The sequence below is a fragment of the Odocoileus virginianus genome, chromosome 25 (genome assembly GCF_023699985.2).
Source record: "Odocoileus virginianus isolate 20LAN1187 ecotype Illinois chromosome 25, Ovbor_1.2, whole genome shotgun sequence".
NCBI classification, from domain to species: domain Eukaryota; kingdom Metazoa; phylum Chordata; class Mammalia; order Artiodactyla; family Cervidae; genus Odocoileus; species Odocoileus virginianus.
The window spans coordinates 17,023,201-17,047,214 of record NC_069698.1 but is presented as its reverse complement, the minus strand read 5'-3'; the positions used below and the strand labels follow the sequence as shown (position 1 = coordinate 17,047,214).

Here is a 24,014-nt window from a genome sequence, read left to right as displayed (position 1 = left end):
AGAGGCGTGGGTCGACAGTGGCCTGCTGCAGGGTCAGGGGCACTGACTGCAGCAGTCTCGGGAGCGGTGGTGTGCTGGCCTAAGTCCTTATGAAGGAGGGAGCCATTACCCCTACCATAGTGTGGCCTGAGGCCAAACTACCACGGCCCCACCTGTCAGCAGAAAACTGGATTAAAGGTGTACAGAATAAAGAAAACCAACAGAAAATGGGGATTTGTCCGCAAAAGTAATTGTTTTCCTTATGGTGATGTTCGAAGCACCGTAGATCTTGGAATAAATTATTCAAGAGCAATTGAATTAATGTTAATATTATGGTCTAATTCATTATATATTTAGAAACTTGAATTATCCAAAATATTATTTGTGCAATATCATCCATATTTTTGGATAGTCATTTATTATATTTTGTTTAGGAAATTATTTTGTACTTTAATCTTATACTTTGATATTCGGAAGTTATGAATTCTTCAGACAAAGTAGTAAAATTATACTCTTCATATCTCAAAGCTTCTTTAAGAAGTGAAAATATTCTTCAGTTAGTGATGCAGGTAAAACTTTCACGTGGATAGAAGTACCTAGACCTCACATATTCCTCAGCTCCGTAAATTCATATTCTGGCATTTGCACCGACCCCATCTCTGGCTGACCGGGAATGGGGTATGAGAAGGCTGCTAACTGACTGACCACTGACTCAAGTGTAGACTTACTTTTGTGTATTCCTCATGGTGGATATAGGGATGGTTGAAGCATTTAGAAAGGACTGAGGCTCCTGGATAACTAAGGAAATTGACATGAAGAGTTAATTTCACTCACAAAATCCACAGTCCTCACCATGGCCTGCAAGGCCCACACATCTGGCTTCTGATGTGTTTCTCACCTCCTGTCTTTCTTCCCTGCGCTGCCCTGACTGGGTTTTGCCACACTGGCTTCCTTGCTGATTCTGGAACATTGCTGTGTCAGCACCTCCCGACACACGCACCATGCCCACTGCCTTCGTGCCTTGGCCCCAGCTGTGCTCTTTCCTTCCTTCAAGACCTTGCTCAGACCTTACCTCCTTTCTCGGTGCGTCCTGCCCTGATCACCCTGTTTCAGCTTCTTTCCACCTCCACCCCTGCTCCTGCTCCCCTTTATCCCTCTCTATTTTTTCTATAGTACTTAATCATCTCTAATATAGGGTATAACCTGTAATTTACTTATTTCTTATATTTATTGTTTGTCTCCTGCAACTAAAGTATAAGTTTAGTAAGGGGAGAGTTTATCGTTTTTTGTTTTTCATTGTTGCTGTGGTTATTTTAATAAGCAGGTGTCTCAGTACCTAGAACACTGGTGTATGGTATACAGAAAATGTTTAGTAATTATTTGTTTAATAAAGTCCAGCTCCAAGAAAGCCAGGCTTAGGTAGATGGAAAGCACCCTTCTTGCCATCTAAGTTCTGTTTTTTTAACCCTTCTTGGAATGACTGCCAGTGAAGAATGACTGTACTTGGCAGAAACCCTGACTCCACTCCATGGGAATGTGGCCCAGTTTTACTGTGACTTTTCTCTCTCTATTCCCAAGTGTGTGGTGTTAATAAGTGGTCTCACCACTTGCTATACTAAGCAGTCGTTAAGCCTGGAACAGAAATGGGCTTTAGTGCTGGACTGAGTCCCCAGGATACTAGGAACTGTGTGGTAGGTTTGTTCCTTTATAACCTGTCCCAGGTTTAAGAAGTTCCTAGAAGTTAGGTGAATTAGGTTCTGGTTCTGACTGTAACCAATTCATTGTCTTAGCTTATGACTCTAGGCTGATGTTTCTTCAGTTGTAAAATTGAACTGGATTGTGTTTTTTCCCTTACTCTGTGAAGTTTAGCTATATCACAGAAGCATTTTAAGTTTTCTAATTGAGGAACCCTCTTTTAAAATACATTAGCTCTTAGGTTAATAATCATGTTACTGTACTATAAGATTTGTATTTGGTAAGGTGCTACATATATAAAAACAACTGAGTGTACTAGTAGTGTATAGAACCTAAACTAATTGTTTTCTTATATAATTTCACTGGAAAAAACAAACTTTTGCTAATCATTAGAATTCAGTTAACTAGAAAATTGAGTCTTTAGATGTGATAAATAACTCATGTTCTAGAATCCATCTCTCTCTCCCCCTCTCTCTTCTTCCCTTTATTTCTTCTCTATCCTTCAGGTTATCTACTGTACAGTTTCTGTTTTTTTGTGCTTAGAGAACAAAAGGATGGCACTTCACAGGTATTTTTCAAGAATTTTGCTTTTTGAATATATATTTTGTTCATCATTGTACCCCTTAGCATTCAGCGTATTGACTTGTACATAGTAGTTGCTTCTTAAGTATTGCTTTGATGAATGTATTTGCCTTTATTCCCCCCCCCCAATATTTAATTCACTCAGAAGGTGATTTTTTTAAATTTTTATTATTTTAAGAAAGGTGACTCTTGTGATGTTGGGACTTGATAATGCTGGTAAAACGGCGACAGCGAAGGGAATCCAAGGAGGTAAGCTGAAAAAAATTATTATTACATTATTCTGATTTATTTATTTAAATTGTTTTATTACATATTCGTTGGGTAGAGATATTGTGTACTCTATTATTTTTATATTCTTAGTGTACTTGTGTCTAATATGATGAATAGACTCTGGCTTAATAGTACCAGCCTGTTCTGTTTCAGATTTGAATGAATGCAAAGATATGGAGGCTCCTTGAGGTCTTTGGTCAGCTAGGAGGAATCATAGCTGTCTTCTAGCTAGTGGGAATGAAAAAGTGTAAAAAGGACATGCCCCTGCTATTAAGGATGCACATCGTCTACATTCTTTTGGCCAGAATTTAGTTAAAGAGCTACAACTCAGTGAAAGAAAGGTAGAATACGGATAGCCAGGATAGCTCTCTTTGTATCTCTTGATCTTTTTTTTCCAATATGATGTATAATTTTTACAATTATGTTAAAGATACATTGAAGGGTTTTATGTCCTTTATGTTACATCTCATTGGATGTATTTATTTAGTGTTAATTTAATGCTTTGTAACTATAATATAGAAGTTGCTGTACCTAGTGAGTTTGTTGTGTACCCAGAAGATGTAGCATGAGCCATGCATCTTAAAGGTATGAATTGGGAAAAAACCTAACATATATTTGTTCCTGAAAATAAATGTTGCAACAAGATATCATACATAACAAATAGGGAACTTTTACTTGGAGAAGTTTATGAAAGAAAATTGACACCTTGCAAAACTTGTTGGAGAAAAATGTTTTGTCACCCCCAATTCTGTTTTATAATGTTAGATACAAACTGTATGTTAATTTCTTTTTTTTGGGTGCGTATTTTGTGACATGTGGGATTTTAGTTCCCCAACCAGGGATTGAACCTGTCCTCCCTACATTGAAAGTACAGGATCTTGAACGCTGGACCACCAGGGAAGTCCATCAAACTATATATTATTGTTTGAAGCAGTCTTCTAAGGCTTTTTGTACCCCCTCATGCTGTCACTGAGGTTATATCCTCGAAGAACTGTCACCGTCTAAATCAGGGGCACTCAATATGTCAGCAAATTTGGAAAACTCAGCGGTGGCCACAGGACTGGAAAAGGTCAGTTTTCATTCCAATCCCAAAGAAAGGCAATACCAAAGAACGCTCAGACTACCGCACAATTGCACTCATCTCACATGCTAGTAAAGTAATGCTCAAAATTCTCCAAGCCAGGCTTTAGCAATACGTGAACCATGAACTTACAGATGTTCAAGCTGGTTTTAGAAAAGGCAGAGGAACCAGAGATCAAATTTCCAACAACCGCTGGATCATCAAAAAAGCAAGAGAGTTCCAGAAAAACATCTATTTCTGATTCAGTGGCTATGCCAAAGCCTTTGACTGTGTGGATCACAGTAAACTGTGGAAAATTCTGAAAGCGATGGGAATACCAGACCACCTGACCTGCCTGTTGAGAAACTTGTATGCAGGTCAGGAAGCAACAGTTAGAACTGGACATGGAACAACAGACTGGTTCCCAATAGGAAAAGGAGTATGTCAAGGCTGTATATTGTCACCCCGCTTATTTAATTTTTATGCAGAGTACATCATGAGAAACGCTGGGCTGGAAGAAGCATAAGCTGGAATCAAGATTGCTGGGAGACATATCAATAACCTCAGATATGCAGCTGACACCATCCTTATGGCAGAAAGTGAAGAATTAAAGAGCCTCTTGATAAAAGTGAAAGAGGAGAGTGAAAAAGTCAGCTTAAAGCTCAACATTCAGAAAACTAAGATCATGGCATCTGGTCCCATCACTTCATGACAAATAGATAGGGAAACAGTGGAAGCAGTGACAAGCTTTATTTTTTTGGACTCCAAAATCACTGCAGATGGTGACTGCAGCCATGAAATTAAAAGACACTTACTCCTTGGAAGTTATGACCAACCTAGACAGCATATTAAAAAGCAGAGACATTACTTTGTCAACAAAAGTCTGTCCAGTCAAGGCTATGGTTTTTCCAGTAGTCATGTATGGATGTGAGAGTTGAATTGTGAAGAAAGCTGAGCACTGAAGAATTGATGCTTTTGAACTGTGGTGTTGGAGAAGACTCTTGAGAGTCCCTTGGACTGCAAGGAGATCCAACCAGTCCATCCTAAATGAGATGAGTCTTGGGTGTTCATTGGAAGGAGTGATGTTGAAGCTGAAACTCCAATTCTTTGGCCACCTGATATGAAGAACTGACTCATTAGAAAAGACCCTGATGCTGGCAAGGATTGAGGGCAGGAGGAGAAGGGGACAACAGAAGATGAGATGGTTGGATGGCATTACCTACTCAATGGACAAGAGTTTGAGTAGGCTCCAGGAGTTGGTGATGGATAGGCGTGCCGTGGTTCATGGGGTTGCAAAGAGTCGGACACGACTTAGTGACTGAACTGAACCGAACTGAAATCAGGGTTGTGCAGATTTCTTCTGTAAAGAGCCAGATAGTAAATATTTTATTTTTTTTTTAAATTTATTTATTTTTTTGGCCATACTGCATGGCATGTTGGATCTTAGTTTCCTAATCAGGGATTGAATCCATAGAGTCTTACCCACTGGACCACCGGGGAAATCACAGATAGTAAATACTAATATTTTAGACTCTGAGAGTTTACGGTCCCATTCCCAGCTACATAGTTCTGACACAGTGGTTTGATAGGAGCCATAGATAGTATGTAAAAAATGAACATGGCCATGTTACAATGAAACTCGCCTTATAGACACTAAAATTTGATGTGTTATGAAATATCTTTGGGAGTTGTTTTGAAATTATTTTAAAATGTAAAGCATGTTCTTAGCTTGAGGGCCATGTAAAAACAGGTGGCTATGCAGATTTGGCCTGCAGTCCATGAAGGCTTATCCACACATCCTCTCTTTTATTCCTTTAAAACCTTAGGTTCAACGGAACAGGATCTAGGAACTTGCTAAGAAACCCATCTCATTATTTGGATGTACTTAGAATATCCTCTTTCCATCATGGCTTTTTCTTCTAAATCCCACCTCCATGTATCTATCAGTGTCATTTTCTGAGTTTAGAAAATTTCAAGGTATCATGTCATGAACAAAAAAGTCAAAGCTGCCTTCAACTTTGAGCTGCCTTCTGACTTTGTTTTTGTTCTTCATTTTTACTCCAGTGACTAATTTCTTACCTTTTTTTTTTTCTTTTCTAAAGAAACCAGTTATATAGAACTACTTGGGAGTTTTCTTAGCATATAGGTTTGATTGATCCTTTTGATGCCTTTGTTTTTTGCTTATACTGTTCCCATTTGCCTTATTAAAGAGAAATAAACTTTTCCTTAAAGACAGAGTATCTACTTATCTCTGAAGACACTTGTTTGTCATGTAGTTTTCTTTATGAAGTCCCTTCTGGTCTCCTCCTGCCCTCACCCCTTATGACCGCCATGAACACAATTGACTACTACTGTGTTTGTCTACTCCTGTTTGTTCATAATAGGTGTATCAGTGCTTAACTGCCCCTCAATTTATATCTCTCTGCCTCTCCTACTGTAAATCCCAGAGGCAGTTTTACTTGTTTCGGTATCCCATTTGAGTCATGCCTTAGGGTCTAGTAAGCCGTTTTTGTAAAACATTTCTCCCATGGCTTCTACTCTTTAGCTTATTTCTGGCTCTTCTCTTTTTTTTTTTTTAATTAAATGCAAATTTTATTGTATATTTCCTCCTTTCTTTTGAGATAATTTTCCTCTCTTACTGTATTGTGATCAGCTAAGTCCAAACCCTAGTGTTTCGCCTATGATTTTATTACAGTTTCCTAATCTAAAAGTACTTTCCCTATCTTCATTTCATTCATTCATCTTTTCTTCTTCGTGGCTGTCAAAGCGATTGCATTAATAGGATATAGGTTCGATTGTACTAACAAGCCTAAAATAACAGTGGCTTAACAAGCTAGAAGTTTATTTCTCTCTCATGTAACAGCACAGGCAGAAGTAGTCTAGGGTCGGCAGAGCAGCTGTATGGCATTAGGGACTCAAGCTCCTTTTCATAGTTGCTTTGCCATTCCTAGTATTTTCCCTTGCCACCTGCTCCAGGGTGACTCAATACTACATGTGTACTACAGCCAGAAGGAGGAAGTAAAGGATAAAGGGAGACTCTCCTCCTTTTTTTCCCTAAAGTGTGTGAACCAGAAGCCACCATAGTTCACAGGCTGTTGGCTAGAACCTGTGGTATTCCAGAGCTGGCTCCTACTTACTTATATTGGCTCATATAATCAGGGAAAGCCAATTAGGTTCCTCTTCGCCCAACTTTATGGGCAGGTGCCTCATATTGGTAATTTCAAATTGGCCATAGTGGTAGTGTTTACAGCATGAAAGTCGACAAACACTACATATCAGAGTTCCACGGCCTCCAAAGCCAATTAGACATGTATCAGTGATAGCTTATGGTGAACGGTGTCAGATTCTTGATCTCCGAAGAAGATGTAGCTTTGGGCTTGATCACTCAAGAGCTTTTCTGTTGCAGTGTTTTATTAAAGTGTGAAAAAGGGACAGAGAAACCTTCTGACATAGACATCAGAAGGGGTCGGAGAGTGCCCCCCTCACTAGTCTTTAGCAAGGGAATTATATACTCTTTAATTAATTATTACAATAAATCAAAATAATGTCTCAAGGTTGTAAAATTTTACCAGACCCACTCCCACAAGTTGCATTTTAGGATAATAGGATTAGAATTTAATAATAGAAGGAACCTACCAGACCCACTCCCATAATATACATTCTAAGATATCAGTAGTAACTAGTAACTAGTAATGCTGAAGAAGCTGAAGTTGAACGGTTCTATGAAGACCTACAAGACCTCTTAGAACTAACACCCAAAAAAGATGTCCTTCTCATTATTGGGGACTGGAATGCAAAAGTAGGAAGTCTGGAAACACCTGGAGTAACAGGCAAATTTGGCCTTGGAGTACAGAATGAAGCAGGGCAGAGGCTAATAGAGTTCTGCCAAGAGAACGCATTGGTCATAGCAAACACTGTCTTCCAACAACACAAGAGAAGACTCTACACATGGACATCACCAGATGGTCAACACTGAAATCAGATTGATTATATTCTTTGCAGCCAAAGATGGAGAAGCTTTATACAGTCAGTAAAAACAAGACTGAGAGCTGACTGTGGCTCAGATCATGAACTCCTTATTGCCAAATTCAGATTTAAATTGAAGAAAGTAGGGAAAACCACTACACCATTCAGGTATGACCTAAATCAAATCTCTTATGACTATACAGTGGAAGTGAGAAATAGATTTAAGTGACTAGATCTGATAGACAGAGTGCCTGATGAACTATGGACGGAAGTTCCTGACATGGTACAGGAGACAGGGATTAAGACCATCCCCATGGAAAAGAAATGCAAATAAGCAAAATGGCTGTCTGAGGAGGCCTTAGAAATAGCTGTTAAGAGAAGTAAAAAGCAAAGGAGAAAAGGAAAAATATACTCATTTGAATGCAGAGTTCCACAGAAGAGCAAGGAGAGATAAAAAAGCCTTCCTCAGCAATCAATGCAAAGAAATAGAGGAAAACAACAGAATGGGAATGACTAGAGGTCTCTTCAAGAAAATGAGAAATACCAAGGGAACATTTTATGCAAAGATGGGTTCGATAAAGGACAGAAATGGTATGGACCTAACAGAAGCAGAAGATACTAAGAAGAGGTGGCAAGAATACACAGAAGAACTGTACAAAAAAGATCTTCCCATCCCAGATAATCACGATGGTGTGATCACTCACCTAAAGCCAGACATCCTGGAATGTGAAGTCAAGTGGGCCTTAGGAAGCATCACTACAAACAAAGCTAGTGGAGGTGATGGAATTCCAGTTGAACTATTTCAAATCCTGAAAGATGATGCTGTGAAAGTGTTACACTCAATATGTCAGCAAATTTGGAAAACTCAGCAGTGGCCACATGACTAGAAAAGATCAGCTTTCATTCCAGTCCCAAAGAAAATGCCAAAGAATGCTCAAACTACCACACAGTTGCACTCATCTCACACTCTAGTAAAATAATGCTCAAAATTCTCCAAGCTAGACTTCATCTATACACGAACTGTGAACTTCCAAATGTTCAAGCTGGTTTTAGAAAAGGCAGAGGAACTAGAGATCAAATTTCCAACATTTGCTGGATCATCGAAAAAGCAAGAAATTTCCAGAAAAACATCAATTTCTGCCTTATTGACTATGCCAAAGCCTTTGACTGTGTGGATCACAATAAATTGTGGAAAATTCTTCAAGAGATGGGAATACCAGACCATCTGACCTGTCTCTTGAGAAACCTGTATGCAGGTCAGGAAGCAACAGTTAGAACTGGACATGGAGCAACAGACTGGTTCCAAATTGGGATAGCAGAATGTCAAGGCTGTATATTGTCACTCTGCTTATTTAACTCATATGCAGAGGGCATCATGTGAAATGCCAGGCTGGAAGAAGCACAAGCTGGAATCAAGATTGCTGGGAGATGTAAATCCATGGCTGATTCATGTCAATGTATGACAGAAACCACTACAATATTGTAAAGTAATTAGCTTCCAACTAATAAAATAAATGAAAAAAAAATTAAGGAAAAAAAAAAAGCTTGCTGGGAGAAATATCAATAACCTCGGATATGTAGATGACACCACCCTTATGGCAGAAAGTGAAGAGGAGCTAAAGAGCCTGTTGATGAAAGTGAAAGAGGAGAGTGAAAAAGTTGGTTTAAAATTCAATATTCAGAAAACCAAGATCATGGCATCAAGTCCTGTTACTTCATGGCAAATAGATGGAGAAACAGTGGTGACAGTGAGAGACTTTATTTTCTTGGGCTCCAAAATCACTGCAGATGGTGATTACCGCCATGAAATTGAAAGACGCTTGCTCCTTGGAAGAAAAGCTATGACCAACCTAGACAGCATATTAAAAAGCAGAGACATTACTTTACCCACAAAGGTCCATCTGGTCAAAGCTATGGTTTTTCCAGTGGTCATGTATGGATGTGAGAGCTGGACCATAAAGAAAGTTAAGTACCAAAGAATTGATGCTTTTGAACTGTGGTGTTAGAGAAGACTCTTGAGAGTCCCTTGGAGTGCAAGGAGATCTAACCAATCCTAAAGGAAATCAGTCCTGCATATTCATTGGAAGGACTGATGCTGAAGCTGAAACTTGGGCACCTGATGTAATGAACTAACTCATTGGAAAAGACCCTGATGCTGGGGAAAATTGAAGGCAGAATGAGAATGGGACAACAGAGAATGAGATGGTTGGATGGCATCACTGACTCAATGGACTTGAGTTTGAGTAGGTTCCAGGAGTTGGTGATGGACAGGGAAGCCTGGCATGCTGCAGTACATGGAGTCACATAGAGTCGGACACAACTGAGCAATTGAACTGAAACCTAGTTATGTCCCAAAGGCCCCACCTCCTTATACCATCAGCATTGGGGATTAGGGTTTCAGCAGATGAATTTGACTAGGAGATAACCATGTAGTTTATTACACGTTTATATTGTCCCCTCCAGAATTATTCACAGAACATATAGGTTCTTGTGTTATTTCCATTAATATTATGTCTCTCTGAAGTGTACTGGATATTCTTTGAGGGTGAGTGAAGTCGCTCAGTCGTGTCCGACTCTTTGCGACCCCATAGACTGTAGCCTACCAGGCTCCTCCGTCCATGGGATTTTCCAGGCAAGAGTACTAGAGTGGGTTGCCATTTCCTTCTCCAGGACATCTTCCCAACCCAGGGATCAAACCTGGGTCTCCCACATTATAGGCAGATGCTTTACTGTCTGAGCCACTAGGGGAGCCGCCCTATTTTATTCATATTTACACTGTAATCCCCAACAAGGTTCTGGTACTGAATAGGTATTCTGAATATGTTATTTCTCTTATTTCTTCCTCAGGACAGTTGACTTATTTTCACTGATAATTTCGAGGAGGGGGGTACCTTTCAATTTGTACTTTAAGACAGCTGTCTGTGTTAACTGTGAAAGAAATTCTGGTCTGGACTAGATCCACATTTTTAAATGTCTAGTATAATTCTGTTTTTGGAATATATGTCTGCTTATATTGTTTCTAAACTTGTTTTTTCCTCCCTCTAGATAAGGCAGGTCTTTTAAAAATGTGACTTGTGATTGTCTTTATTAACTTTCTAGGGAGCTGTCTAAGCTGTAGTAAGATGCTTGCTGAGAGGCAGTGGTACATTGCAAGTCTGTTTCTCAGTCACACCTAAGCCTAGAAGTAAATGCCTATGAGATTTATTTTTGTAGTAGCAAGTGTTTTGCTGAATGTGGGAATGATAATACCCTCTGAACCAGTGTTGTTGAGTGGAGCTGTTTGCAGTGATGGACATGTTCTGCGTTGGCTCCGTTCAGTAGGGTGGGCCACCAGTCACGTGTGACTCTTGAGTACTTTAAATGAAGCTAGTACAGCTGAGGAGCTGAGCTTTTTATCTAAGTTTGATTTCACTTTGAGATCCTCATGTAGATGGTAGTCACTGTATTGACTTTATAAACAAAGTTCAGGGGAGTAATATTTGTTGTGAATTCCATGATGGTGTGGAGAAGGAAATGGCAACCCACTCCAGTATTTTTGCCTGAGACATCTCGTGGACAGTGGAGCCTGGCGGGCTGTAGTCCCTGGGGTCACGAAGAGTTGGGTACAACTTAGCAACTAAACAGTAACAACCACAGTGGTGAGTGCATGGAGGAGTCAGATATGAAGTCTGAACTCTTCTCTGTAACCGTTGGGTCACTTGTTGCATCGTTCATCGCTCATGCCTTCTCTCTTGCTGTGCTTCTGTTTTTGTTTTGTTTTCTTACCTCTCTAAAAAGCGACTTTCACTCTCATTTTCAGTCAGTTCTAGAGACTTTTGCAAATATTAATCTCAATAAAGGACTGCTTTAGTCATCTCATGGCTTAGAGGGTAAACAGTCTGCTGCAGTGCGGGAAACCCAGGTTCCATCCCTGGGTCGGGAAGATCCCCTGGAGAAGGAAATGGCAATCCACTCTAGTACTCTTGCCTGGAAAATCCCATGGACAGAGAGTCTGGTAGGCTACAGTCCATGGGCTCGCAAAGAGTCAGACATGACTGAGTGACTTCTGTTTCCTTTTTCCTTTTTAGTCATCTCAATTATATTATTGCTCTGCTGAAATGCCTTCCGTGGCTCCCAGTTCTCTGTCTTCAGAACACTCTTCAGTGTACATTCACTATTAAAAATCTGCTCCAACTACAATGTTCAACTTGTTTGTACGTCTTGCTTTTTCCATTTCTGTTACTTAGATCACTGATCTGACTGTTTAAATTCAACCTCACTTTAAGGTCTAGGTTTCAGCTCCTAGTTCAAGGCTTGAACCTCAGTGATCTTTTTAATCTCTTATTGTCATTACCATTCTTTGGCAGTTATAATTGTATATATCCTGTACTTCTTAGTGCTGTCATATGCAGACGTACAAAGCAATTCAGTTATAGTTCATGAAAATATCCTGTATTAAAAATAAAATCTACTCTTTACATTTACAAGCTGTCCTTGAAAGTGTCTTTATTCCAATTATAGCTTTTATTCAAATTAAAAAGGAATGGTCCCATACTCTTCATTGTTGTCAGTTGCTAAGTTGTGTCTAACTCTTTGTGACCCCATCAGCTGCAGCATGCCAGGCTTCCCCGTCCTTCACTGTCTCCCACAGTTTGCTCAAACCCATGTCCATTGAGTCGGTGATGCCGTCCAACCATCTCGTCCTCTGTTGCCTCTTCTCCTCCTGCCCTCAGTCTTCTCTAGTATCAGGGTGCTTTCCCTCAGTTGGCTCTTTGCATCAGGTGGCCAGAGTATTGGAGCTTCTGCTTTAGCATCAGTCCTCGCAATGAATGTTCAGGATTGATTTCCTTTTGGATGGACTAGTCTGATCTTCTTGCAGTCCAAGGGACTCTCAAGAGTCTTCTCCAACACCACAGTTCCAAAGCATCAGTTCTTTGGTGCTCAGCTTTCTTTATGGTCCAACTCTCGCCTCCATACATGACTGCTGTAAAAATCATAGCTTTGACTATATGGACCTTTGTGGTCAAAGTGATGTCTGCTTTTTAATATGATGTCTAAGTTTGCATGGACAGAGAAGCCTGGTGAGTTACAGTCCATTGGATCGCAAAGAGTCAGACATGACTGAAGTGACTTAACACATAAACACTAGGTTTGTCGTAACTTTCCTTCCAAGGAGCAAGCATCTTACTTTCGTGGCTGCAGTCAGTGTCTGCAGTGATTTTGGAGCCCAAGAAAATAAAGTTTGTCACTGTTTCCATTGTTTTCCCATCTATTTGCCATAAAGTGATGGGACCAGATGCCATGACTTTAGTTTTTCGAATGTTGAGTTTCAAGCCAGCTTTTTCATGCTCCTCTCACTTTCATCCAGAGGCTTTCTGGTTCATCTTTGCTTTCTGCCATGCTCATCATAGCTTCTCCCGTTGTTTAGTTGTTTTAAACTATTCTCTAAATGTTTAGTTTTTCTTTATAACTCTACCTGGGTTGTAATGGTCCCTGGGACTGGCTGTGGTGTTGAAAGTTGAAATATTTATTGTTTGTAATTTGGAGAATCTGTAGCCTTAAAGCAAAGGTTCATTTATTTATTCTACAAATACTTATTAAGTACCTGTTATATTGTAGGCATTATTTTAGGACCTGGGGTTATAGCAATAAAATCAACAAGCAAACAAAAAGCCCTGTCTGCAAGAGTGTAAATTCTAGTTTGATATTTTATAGTATCTATCTTTCCTCCAAACCAGTTTGCTTAGATGTAATGCTTATTATGTAAACAAATAATAAACATTCTATTTAGTACTAATATATGATGAATAATACACTTATGCCATTTAAGTTGTGAAGTTAAATTAGCATTACTAATTTGAAGTCTAAAGATTCTTTTTCATTTGATTATTTCATTTGAAACAGAGTATCCTGAAGATGTAGCTCCTACTGTTGGGTTTTCCAAAATTGACCTTAGACAAGGAAAGTTTGAAGTCACCATCTTTGACTTGGGAGGTGGAAAAAGAATTCGAGGAATCTGGAAGAATTACTATGCTGAGTCCTATGGGGTAATATTTGTTGTGGATTCAAGTGATGAAGAAAGAATGGAGGAAACAAAAGAGACAATGTCAGAAGTGCTGAGACACCCTCGGATATCCGGAAAGCCTGTATTGGTGTAAGTAATGTTGGTGCTGGGATTCCTTGGTGGCTCAGACAGTAAAGGATCCACCTGCAGTTGTGGGAAACCCGGGTTTGATCCCTGCGTTGGGAAGATCCCCTGGAGGAGGGCATGGCAGTCCACTCCAGTATTCTTGCCTGGAGAATCCCCATGGACAGGGGAGCCTCGTGGGTCCATGTGGTTGCAAAGAGTCGACACGACTGAGTGACTAAGCTGTTCGCGATGTTGGTGTTATTGTCAACATAGAAGCAGCAGCATTAGTCATGAAGGAAATCTCCCTAAGTTACAAAACACTGAAAAAGTGTTGTCACACTCTCACATAATCAGATGTATGTAATTTACTGGGAGCTGTTAATATACCAAGGCTTTGTTATAATGCTGTCTGTAGGGATTAAGGGCAGAGGCTATGTAATGAAAAAAATCTTATAATTAGATCTGGATTTTCAAGTGTAAACTCTGTTTTATTTGATAATTTACTCTTGTCAAATTTTGCAGATGGTCTATTAATGAGGTTCTAAAATGTTTTTCAATTTATTTTCCTCTTTTAGTAACATTTAGGTTTTGCCTCTTTTTTCCTTGAGTATTCTTGTTTGAAACTTAGGTGGTTTATTTTTCTAATGCCACGTTGATTTCTCAGTTTTTACTTTTATATTTCCAAACTGAGCATGTGATCTGTGTCGTTATCAGCGTGTGATCTGTGTTGTTATCAACTTAGTCATAAGCTTAGCATCATTTTGTTCGGCTGCTTAAACATTTAAAAAAATTCAGTGACAAAGCCTTTTTGCACTATCTGCCCTCATAGCATTTCCGGAGAGTAAACACAAGGTGGCGCTATGACTTTGAGACAGTCAAGTGAAAAGTAGTTGAAATTGCTCTTAAAATCGGAATGAGTGGTATGTGTGCTCTTGTCTTCTGTCCTTTTCTCTTGTTCTCTTGTAATTCATAACTAATGATTGAAAAAGAAAAAAGAAAACCAAGCAACCTATCAACATGGTTAAATGGGAAAGTGTAAGCAAACTGTCCCTGTGGTCCTCAGTAATAAGTGAACATTTTTAAATGAGGCAGTCTGAAAACTCTGATTACAAAAAATAGAATGTTATTGTACCATTTATTGTTAAGCTTATACTATTTAATTTTTATACTTTTAACTAATTAGAGAAGTTATTTGATATATATAATTAATTCTTTTATTGAATCTGAAAGAAGCTTTAATAGACATGAATACAAAGAGTAAACTTTGTTGAACCCCGTAGGCTAAATTAGTCTCTATAAATGTTGAAGCAGAGAACCAGTGACTTATAAAGAGTACTAACAACTGATGTTCATTTGTAAAATAATTGAGTATGCTTTTTAACCTAGTAGTTATTTATTCTTTTTTTTCATGTATTCTTTCGTGCCTTTATTCACTCATACAAGTACTAATTCAACAAATATTTGTTAAGCATCCACTATATGCTAGGCATTGTTCTGGTATAGGGATCCATTTAGGTATAGGGATACATTTGAGAACAGCAACAATAAAACTCCACATGTGATCTCAGGAGCTTACATTCTTGGAGGTGAGGCACACAATAAATGTAATAAATAAATTGTATTGTACATTAGGTGATAAGTATGTTGAAAACAAAAGAAGTAAAAGAAGATCAGGAATCCTATAGTGGTGGTGGTGACGGGCATGTTGCTCTTAAAATAATCCTGGTAGGTCTTATTGAGAAGATGACACTGGAAGTGAGAGTCAGTCATGCGTGTGTATGTGGCAACACCCTGAGGCAGCAGCATGCAATTGGTAAATGTCTGCAGTGTTTACTAGATAGTTTGATAACTGTCAGCAGGATACCTGCTTTCAGCTCTGTCACCTCTCTTAGCTAGTGAATTTGCAGAATTGGAAAAAAGGAAATAATTCACAACTAGAATGATTGCTCACCATTACAATTTCACTGTCAGTGAGATCTCACAGACATGAGCATTAATTATAGATCATATAATATGCTTATGAAACATAGAATGGTTCACCATCTGAACGGTTTTTCTTAAGGGAGTTTTACAACTGTAGAATTCTTGTTAATTAGGCTAAAGTTTTGAGATGTGTGTGCTTCAGAAATACACACAGTTTACCAGAAAGTACATAGTCTTAGTAAATTTAGAAGAGGTAGGAAAGAATGAGGATAAAAAGTGATTGGCCTATCATGCACAGCCAGCCACTGCTATCATTTGATGAATGTCCTGTGCATATTTTTGTAAAACATGTAATGTATGCAGTGTTCATATAATATATGCAATTTTCTATCCCACCCTTTTTTCTGTTTATAAATCCCTCTTTAATATCCACCTAAGTCCCATATTTGAAAGTTCTCCTGTTTACCTTTTTGTCTCTGACCTACAATGTTTGTCTTACTGATGGTACTGTTTTAATATTGGGAGTCTCTTTACTCCTCTCAATTCTGTTTGATGTTAACTCCTTTCAACCTTTGTTCACTTCTCCCTTGTGTTACTGATTACTCTCCAGACCAGTCTCCCTGGTAGCATCTTGCCTGTTCTCTAAGCTCTCCTCTACATTGAAGGCAGGAGCCCTTTTATTTGATATTTTTCAAATCACAGAACAGGTACATGCTTTCATAAGTGAAACAATGCAAGAATAAAGTACTTGAGAGCTCTTTTTTAAATGCAGATTTGATCATTTTACTTTTCCTGAGTCCAGGTTGCCTTCATAGCTCCTTGCAGATGGGAAAGTCTGTGTTTTAACTGATAACTCCTCTAGCATATAATAGATATGGCATTGAAAAGTAAGTGGAAAGGGTTGTAAGTGGCTAGTAAGTGGAGAGGGCCTCCAGTAGAGCCCTGCTAAAGTCCATGCTCTGGGCTCGTGGGTATGGAGATGGAGGAAAGGCTACCGAAATTAAGAGGCTGGCTACAGTGCTCCTTGTTGCCCACAGCTGCCTCCTTCCTGCCCATGGGCGTCTGGACTTCTTAGCTGAAAAATCCAGTTACGGCATCTAATTTCTTGTGCTTGCCACTCTTCTGAGCCTCAACTATTGGATTTAGGACCTGCAAAGCCTCTGAGAACTCAGTTCAACCACTTGATAATTTTTTCTTCCCATCCTCTAATAATGAGCAAACAGAGAACAGCAGACCTCTAAGAAGAGTCAGTCCTTCCACAGAAGGAAATAAACCAGAAGAATTATCTTATCAGGAAAAACAAAATCACAGATTGGCAGAGCAGGATTCATTCATGCTAGGAGAAGCAGAGTAGATGATGATGACAGCAGGTCCTGGACACTTCTCCAGCTCTGCCTGACTTGATTCTGCATCCTGGTCTGACAGCATGTGTTGTTGCACATAAAGTCTCAGTCACATTTCATTTTATGTCACAGACTTGAGGGTTCTCTGGAAAGTTCAGATTCATAGATCCCTAGGCTTCTGTACTTTATTAGGTTGGAAGTTTTGTTTGGCAGTTATATAGTATTTACTTCTTAATCAGCATAATATTCTAGTCAAATCTCTGAAATAAGTGGTGAAAAGTGAAAAAAACATGGGTGTAGAGAGAAGATGGAGAGTCTAGAACCTGGATTCTAGGAGCTATTGTGAATTTGTTTATGACCCTGGCAAGTCACTTCACTTCTTTGGACTTAATGGGTAAATGCTGTGCTGTGCCTAGTCACTCTGTTCTATCTGACGCTTTGTGACCTCATAGACTGCAGCCCACCAGGCTCCTCTCTGCATGAAGATTCTCCAGGCAAGAATACTGTAGTGGGTTCCCATGCCCTCCTCCAGGGAATCTTAACCCAGGAATCAAACCCAGGTCTCTTGCACTGCAGGTGGATTCTTGACCAGCTGAGCTACCAGGGAAGCTCTAATGGTTAAATACCTCTTCTTTAATAAAAGTATCTGTAAAATAGTGTATTCAGCTGTATATTATAATGTGAACCATAGTATAGTCTATGCCAAAAATCCATTTCGGTACAAAGGTAGAAGTGATTTGTATTTCTTCTTAAGAAATTAAAAACAGATATGATGTAAATATCTGCTCTGAGATATTAAATGTTATCATGTTAAGCTGTGTATTTACTTAGAATAGAAAGCCTCTTTTCTCTCATATCTACTATTATAGAGATAAATTTGAACCTATACTCTGATTGGGTTTCCTTTGTGGTTCATCAGTAAAAGATCTGCCTGCCAATGCAGGAGACGTGAGTTCGATCCCTGGGTTGGGAAGATCCCTCAGAGAAGCAAATGGCAACCCATGACAGTATTCTTGACTAAGAAATCCCATAGGCAGAGAAGCCTGGGGAGCTACAGTCCATGGGGTCGCAAAGAGTCAGACACAAGTTAGGGACTAAGCGAAAACAGTGTACTCAAATTAACTAAGGTTTGACATATATTATCTGCCCTCACAGTCCCCTCCACATACACATGCTTGCTTTAACCATTTATAACTTATTTTATTAAAAGCCCTAATACTACATAGTCAGATAAAGAAGGCCTTTCCAAGAGAAAAAGTAAACAACTTAAGCAGTTGTATAAATAGCACTGAAATCAGCAGTAATTTCAAAATTTAAGCTCAACATCCACCATAGAAGTTTTCTGTCAATAAAACAAGGCACTGTTTGTTGATTCCTTGCGACTGAGCTGGTAGGTATTTTAAACATTTTAAGTTGAAATTTTCAGCAACCCAAGGTTACACTAATGTTATAAGAAGATGCATATTTTTTGTGTATTTCTTCTTTCTAATATAGTCTTAAATGTTGCCCTTAGAGTGAATGTAAATTACCCTTCACTGGTTGAATCTCCTAATACTGCCAACTGAAATGACTCTGGAGATCCAAGGCTAAAATTTCCTCCCAGAATAACAACAGTTCTTACTGGCGTTCTCACACTTGAACTCTTGGAATGGTGCCACTTTCTCCTTATGTACTGTCTGCTTTTCTGTGGAGTTATATGGCCTAACTTAACTTTTAGTCAAACCTCATAAATTAGATACTTCACAACAAAAGTGTTAAATGTATAGCAGTTTCAGTCAGGGGAGAAAACATACTATCTCTTTTATAATCTGGCTAGATGTTATGAACATTCAGGGAAAAAGAATACTTTGACCTAGAGGTCTCTGTACTTTGGATGGCTTCCCCAGATCCTCTGTAATCACATACACAGTTCTGAGTGCTTGTGCATTCTCCTTGAGAGCAGATTCTAGCTCTCTTCAAATTCCTAAAGGATTTCATGACCAAAGAGGTTAAAAAAAAATGGCAGTGAGTTTTCATATTAGGAGAAACAATAACCAGGATTTTATCATTTTTTAAGAGGATTTTTCAGCTTCTATATACTAGCTTCTATATACCTGCTTAACTCAGCTTTCTTCTAGACAATATTACGGAAGACTTAGTTTGAGTGTTATTTTTTTCTTGTAAGTGCCCAAGAGAAGTTAATTAGGTTATGGGTTATCCTAACACTGTCCATAGAATTTAAGTCAAATGTACTCTTACAGAGTTACATCTTTCAATGAGAAATAGGAGGACCTGGGTCCTTTGTCAAATTCTGGAAACCCTTAAGTATGGGAGTGGGGACAACCTATATCATTTAATCACTTGATGTTTAGTTGTAGTGGTGAGTCCCTTAATTTACTGTCTGAAACCTCTACTCACTTTATAGGGCCCATTGGCTTAAGATGTCTTTTCTGTCAGTGGAAACTTACCAAGCTTTCATCTTCATCAACCTTATTTAGTTACACTGTTGACTTACCTCTGCATTTTCTTGCTGAGGGCCACCTTTTGTCTCTTATGGCATCCAGCTTCACTAGAGCAGCTGTAGTTTACAGTAAAGCTTCTTAGCTGGTTGACTTCTCAAGTAATTTATGCTCCAAGAACCCATAGAGATTCCTATCCTTTCCCTCCCCTGTCCCAACATACTCTATTATAAAACAAAACAATGAAGAAAAACCTGTTGACTGTGTTGTTAAGCAGCAAGATGTTATCTAGGAATCGCCTAGTATCAGCATCAGACCAGACTATATTTTTTAGAGTGGGGCTAAGGATGCTTCTGTTTTTTCCACAAGTTTTCCAGGTCTCTCTGATGCACAGCAGAAATTGGAATCTACTGGTATAGGGGAAAGCATGGGCTCTGGAGTCAGCCAGGCCTTGAGTAGGTTACTTAATCATCCTGAGCTTCTTTGTTTCCACTTGTAAATAAGGCTTTTAATATTTATACTACATGAATTAGGAAATAATGTATTTAAAGCATCTAGTGCAGTTTTTTACTAGTGTTCTGTGCATGTGATTGTGGAAATGAATAGTTGCTATCGATTGCTGATATGTGGTGCCTAGGTAGATTGAATTAGGAGAGCCAATTTTAAAGTATCTTATGTGATTTTAGGCTACATGAAGCTTTTGATTTACAGAAACTAACATGGCTTAGTAAGAATGAGTTCAATTACTCAAAGTAGTTTTCACTGTTTTTGTTATTGCACACTTTCTGAGCCAGTAGCTTCCTAATATTATGCTTCTAATGCTTAAGAATTTTTTCTTTTAAGGTAATTTGAAGGAAAAGATGGCTACTTTTAGTACTTGTTGTATGTGAATAAACAATACCTTCAGCAGCTAATTAGTTAAATATATTGTTTTTATTGCATAATAGGATGCTTTTGAAGTATAACAATGGAATTGTATGTGATATATCAGTTCAGTTCAGTTCAGTTGCTCAGTCGTGTCTGACTCTCTGCGATCCCATGGACTGCAGCACTCTAGACCTCCCTGTCCATCACCAGCTCCCGGAGTTTGCACAAACTCATGTCCATTGAGTCGATGATACCATCCAACCATCTCATCCTCTGTCGTCCCCTTCTCCTCCTGCCCTCAATCTTTCCCAGCATCAGGGTCTTTTCAAATGAGTCAGCTCTTCATATCAGGTGGCCAAAGTATTGCAGTTTCAGCTTCAACATCAGTCCTTCAATGAACACTCAGGACTGATCTCCTTTAGGATGGACTGGTTGGATTTCCTTGCAGTCCAAGGGACTCTCAAGAGTCTTCTCCAACACCACAGTTCAAAAGCATCAATTCTTCTACACTCAGCTTTCTTCACAGTTCAACTCTCACATCCATACATGACTACTGGAAAAACCGTAGCCTTGACTAGATGGACCTTTGTTGGCCAAGTAATGTCTCTGCTTTTTTATATGCTGTCTAAGTTGGTCATGACTTTCCTTCCAAGGAGTAAGTGTCTTTTAATTTCATGGCTGCAGTCACCATCTGCAATGATTTTGGAGCCCAAAAAAATAAAGTCAGACACTGTTTCCACTGTTTCCCCATCTATTTGCCATGAAGTGATGGGACCAGATGCCATGATCTTAGTTTTCTGAATGTTGAACTTGAAGCCAACTTTTTCACTCTCCTCTTTCACTTTCATCAAGAGGCTCTTTAGTTCTTCTTCACTTTCTGCCATAAGGGTGGTGCTATCTGCATATCTGAGGTTATTGATATTTCTCCTGGCAATCTTGATTCCAGCTAGTGCTTCATTCAGCCCAGCGTTTCTCATGATGTACTCTGCATATAAGTTAAATAAGCAGGGTGACAATATACAGCCTTGACGTACTCCTTTTCCTATTTGGAACCAGTCTTGTTCCCTGTCCAGTTCTAACTGTTGCTTCCTGACCTGTATACAGATTTCCCACTAGGCAGGTCAGGTAGTCTGGTATTCCCATCTCTTTCAGAATTTTTCACAGTTTTTTGTGATCCACACAATCAAAGGCTTTGGCATTGTCAATAAAGCAGAAATAGATGTTTTTCTGGAACTCTCTTGCTTTTTCGATGATCCAGCGGATGTTGGCAATTTGATCCCTGGTTCCTCTGCCTTGTCTAAATCCAGCTTTAACATCTGGAAGTTCATGGTTCACGTATTGCTGAAGCCTGTGATATATGTGATATATCGCTGTCCTATGAATCTTTCTGTGGTTGTCTTGTATTCAAATGAATATGTTCAGATATTAATATTACTACAGAAAATTGCTCTTTTCTGAAACCATCTGTATATAATTATGCTAATGAATAATAAATAGTACTTGATTTTCTTAGTTTTCATGATAAACAATTTAGGAACAATTTTAAACAAGTATCAGTAAGGCACTACATAAAAGGATATTGCACAGCTTTGGGACAGAAGAAATAAGTCTCACCACCTGATTAGCTGGGGAGTTTATCATTAAATTTATCTTTTTTTTTTTTTTTTTTTGCCATCTGAACCACCAGGGAAGCCCTAAATTTATCTTTTTTATATGTTCCTTAAACATTTGAAGTTAAAAGATGCTTACACCTTAGAAGAAAAGTTATGCCCAACTGCGACAGCATATTAAAAAGCAGAGACATTACTTTGCCAACAAAGGTCCTTCTAGTCAAGGCTATGGTTTTTCCAGTAGTCATGTATGGATGTCAGAGTTGGACAGTAAATAAAGCTGAGTGCGGAAGAATTGATGCTTTTGAAAGCTGTAGTGTTGGAGAAGACTCTTGACAGTTCCTTGGACATCAAGGAGATCCAACCATATCATCCTAAAGTAAATCAGTCCTGAGTATTCATTGGAAGGACTGATGTTGAAGCTGAAACTCCAATACTTTGGCCACCTGATGCAAAGAACTGACTCATTTGAAAAGACCCTGATTCTGGGAAATATTGAAGATGGGAGGAAAAGGAGACGACAGAGGATGAGATGGTTGGATGGCATCACCGACTCAATGGACATCAGTTTGAGTAGGCTCCGGGAGTTGGTGATGGACGCGGAGGCTTGGCGTGCTGCAGTTCATGGGGTCGCAGTGAGTTGGACACGACTGAACTGAACTGAAACATTTGAAGCTGATCTATAGGAAACATTTTTGTCTCTGGTAGTGCTGCTGCTGCTGCGAAGTCGCTTCAGTCGTGTCTGACTCTGTGCGACCCCATAGACGGCAGCCTACCAGGCTCCTGCATCCCTGGGATTCTCAGGCAAGAACACTGGAGTGGGTTGCTAGTTCCTTCTCCAATGCATGAAAGTGAAAAGTGAAAGTGAAGTCGCTCAGTCGTGTCCGGCTCTTAGCGACCCCATGGACTGCAGCCTACCAGGCTCCTCCGTCCATGGGATATTCCAGGCAAGAGTGCTGGAGTGGGGTGCCGTTGCCTTCTCCGTTGGTAGTGCTGGTAACTAGCAAACTATAAACCTCATCGGTTTCTTTATATTTTATAAATTAAAATTATTTTATAGTGTTAGGAGATACACACACACACACTCATACATATTGATATTTCTGTTCTTCCTTAATTCCACAGAGCTTTTAGTTTATAATTTTGCCCCATGGTTTTCTAAGGAAATGAAAACTATCATATAAGAATTCTCTCATTTTTCCCACCACCAAATTTGGTCAGTTATCTGCTTTTATTCCTAACCTTCCCTTCCCTCCTATAATATCGAAGACGTGTTTCTACTCCTATCTAAGGTCAGCTTCTCCGTGTTTACTCTAGATCCCACCCCTTTCTACTATTATATATTACCCCTTCCCTTTTTTATACTGAGTTTCTCTCCCTGGACGATTTCCATCAGCAGAATGTGCTCTGGTGTTTTGTGGTGTATTGTGGAATTTTTTGACTCTACGTCTCTGTCTACCTGTTTTCCCATTTTAATAGGATTCTATTCAAAATTCTGCAAAGAATTGCTTGTAGTGTATACATTTTTATATCACGTTCTTTCCTCATTTTACTCCATTTGTGCTTCCATCCCTACAGTCCCTTGAAACTGCTCTTTTTGGAGTCAGCAAATTATCTCTATGTTGCCAAATCCATTGTTACTTTGCTGTTTTTATTTTACTTAAAATTGACTATTTCCTCAACTTTGGTGTTTTTTTTTTAAGCTTTTTATTTTATTTCCTCAACTTTGTTTTTCCTTTTTTTCTTATTAAAACTCTTTATTTTGTGTTGGGGTACAGCTGATTAGCAATGTTGTGATAGTTTCAGGTGGACAGTGAAGGGACTCAGCCATTCATACACATGGATCCATTCTCCCCCAGGGTTTGCCTGGTGGCTCAGATGGTAAGGAATCCGCCTGCAGTGCAGGAGACCTGGGTCGACCCTGGGTCAGAAAGATCCCCGGGAGGAGGGCATGGCTACCCACTCCAGTATTTTTGCCTGGAAAGTCTCCATGGACAGGGGAGCCTGGTTGGCTATAGTCCATAGAGTCTCAAAGAGTCGAACACAAATGAGCAATTAACACTACAGCTATTCTCTCCCAAACTCACCTCCATCCAGGCTGCCACATCACATGGAGCAGAAGTACATGTACTATAACTGTTTTTCTTTAAATACTTTTGCATTACAGCATCC

The 24,014-nt window shown here is 39.2% G+C and overlaps 1 protein-coding gene across 4 annotated transcripts in view; it reads left to right on the top strand.

The window, feature by feature from the left end:
- Positions 1 to 24,014, top strand: part of ARL13B (ARF like GTPase 13B) — a 79,450-nt gene that overhangs the window by 16,388 nt on the left and 39,048 nt on the right. For 2 of the 4 annotated variants that reach the window (XM_020889383.2, XM_020889381.2), the window contains exons 2-3: positions 2,435 to 2,505; positions 13,436 to 13,685. The exons of 1 other annotated variant lie outside the window; for it this stretch is intronic. In XM_020889383.2, coding sequence (XP_020745042.2) covers positions 2,435 to 2,505; positions 13,436 to 13,685 — 321 coding nt within the window. Of the gene's footprint in view, positions 1 to 2,223; positions 2,243 to 2,434; positions 2,506 to 13,435; positions 13,686 to 24,014 lie in introns of those variants that run through there. One more of the 4 variants, XM_020889382.2, reaches the window with a different exon arrangement.